The following is a 2,130-nucleotide window of genomic DNA, read 5'->3' on the forward strand; positions in this document are numbered from 1 at the left end:
TCTATTTTCCAGAAGTTATTTTTCAAACATGGTTTGATTTTTTTAATACACCCCTTAGTCTTTTTCCTAATCAATATAAGCAAACAGATCCCATGCTTGGGCATAGCAGCTCCATTCTCACATGTCCTTGCAAGTGTATATATAGTTTATTGGCTTACAACACACACATATGTATGCCAATTTCTTGGATGCTACCACTCGTCCACATGGCTTCAACCACCACCATTCCCAACAAAGCTATTCTCGCTCACTTCAACCCCACCAATTCGCTTAATCACAGATGCTGCTTCAAAGATTCTTCATTTCCTCACACCTTTTCCGCTTCATCATCAATCTTTCGCGGCAGAATTGTTCTGAGGAGAGCTGTTTTTGGAATAAAAGGATTCTGGGTACCAAAGACTGTGAAGAACTTGATTGAACCTTCGGCTTTCAAAAAGAGCCATAGTGATGGAGGACTTCGAGGTCTCGAACAAGAAACTTGTCTTGACGGGTCATCCGAGTCGATTCCTTCAACGTTTGTGTTCCGCAGGATGGAATCAATCATCAATAGACTGGTTCGTAATTTGTTTTACTTGTGCTCATCGAGTTTAAAATTCTGATTAGGATATGGTTCCGTGTGTTCATATATATACCTAAAAGTTGTCATATCTCCGTTGGCCAAAGCCTCTATTGCTCCCCTTCACTTCGACGAGCTAATATATCTGGGGTTGTTTTACAGAGCAAGTGGATGACAACTATTATATTTAATGCGTACATTCTATGGAGGCATGATGCAGAAACCCTTTGGTTTGCACTAGGATGTGCTTTAAATATGATGCTCTCGGTGGAGCTGAAGCAAATACTGAACCAGGAAAGACCTTCTACCCTCAAATGTGACCCTGGGATGCCCTCTTCTCACGCCCAAACTTTCTACTTCATTGCCATGTTCGCCATTTTGTCGTGTAACTTCTCCCACCTATTAGAAGTATTGTAATATTATTAGATGCACTCCACTAGTTTGCACTCTCTTCAGAATAATTTTGTGAGAACAGATTATATAATAGTTGGAAACTTGAATTATGCAGGTATCAAATGGGCAGGGATGAATGAATTCACCATCACAGTCAGCGGACTGACACTGGCATTTGGATCTTATTTTGTAAGTGTGTGCGTACGTGTGTTGTTGCCTAGGTTCTATTCCTTTGTTTAATGAAGCCTAAGTGACCTTATTACGCTACTATTACTGATCATAATTGAAGGATGCATCGCATGCCTACTGTTTTCGAGTTATTAAACTCACATGCAACGTTAAAATAAAACATCTATATATGTGTCTGTCGAGTCCTTCATCAAGGTATTAGCTGATAAATAACAATAATGGTGTGGTAATTTTGGCAGTCATACCTACGAGTGTCGCAGCAGTTTCACACAGTAAGCCAGGTGGTGGTGGGCGGAGGCATTGGGATGGTATTCAGTTGGTCATGGTTTTGGCTTTGGAATACTTTGGTGGCCAGTGCGATTGAATCCTTCTTCCCTCTTAAACTCACCCTTTTTTCTGTCTCACCCGCAATCTGCTTGGCTTATACTTTATATTCCATTCTCCAATGGCTGCAACGACGAGCCTAAAGGTTCCTCCGTTATTTCTTATCTCTCTTCACAGTATTTTGCACCATGTTTCATCTAATTAGCTTATTCATGGCAGACTTCAACTGCTAATTAATCTGGTAAATTGTAAAAAGTATTAATGAAAAGTCATTCACTAGTATTGTTGTGGTATGTGTGTATACTGTATATACATATTCATTCAAATTTCCACTATATGGACGCATTTATTTTATTTGACTTGTCAGAGTCGTGAATCCAAGAGACCAACGCCATATATTACGTCCCACACCGGAATATGTATTTCTGACCAAGAAGGTGGAGTCTGACAAGTTAATTTGCATGATTTAACTTGGCTTCTACCCAACAGTCTATCATAATTTTTTTTTTCAAAAACAAATCCTTATATGCCAGGCATATATTGGTGTTTCAAATGTTGATGATATATATATATATATATATCATCTTGACATTTAAGATGATATTGTGCTCATTTGGTACGGCGTTTGAGAGGGTAAAAGTAGCTTATAACTGCAATAAGTCAGTTTA

General features: G+C 38.9%; 1 protein-coding gene across 1 annotated transcript; it reads left to right on the forward strand.

Moving 5' to 3' along the window:
* Positions 1 to 206: 206 nt before the first annotated feature.
* LOC114719071 (lipid phosphate phosphatase epsilon 2, chloroplastic-like) lies at positions 207 to 1,741 on the forward strand. The gene is made up of 4 exons (XM_028904525.1): positions 207 to 554; positions 719 to 941; positions 1,065 to 1,138; positions 1,378 to 1,741. Exons 1-4 carry the CDS (start codon positions 207 to 209, stop codon positions 1,603 to 1,605), a joined length of 873 nt encoding a protein of 290 aa, XP_028760358.1. The 3' UTR covers positions 1,606 to 1,741.
* The last annotated feature ends 389 nt before the right edge of the window (positions 1,742 to 2,130 follow it).

This window comes from Neltuma alba, unplaced genomic scaffold (genome assembly GCF_004799145.2).
Source record: "Neltuma alba isolate B1F8T4 unplaced genomic scaffold, ASM479914v2 tig00011891_pilon, whole genome shotgun sequence".
In the NCBI taxonomy this organism is placed as follows: Eukaryota; Viridiplantae; Streptophyta; class Magnoliopsida; order Fabales; family Fabaceae; genus Neltuma; species Neltuma alba.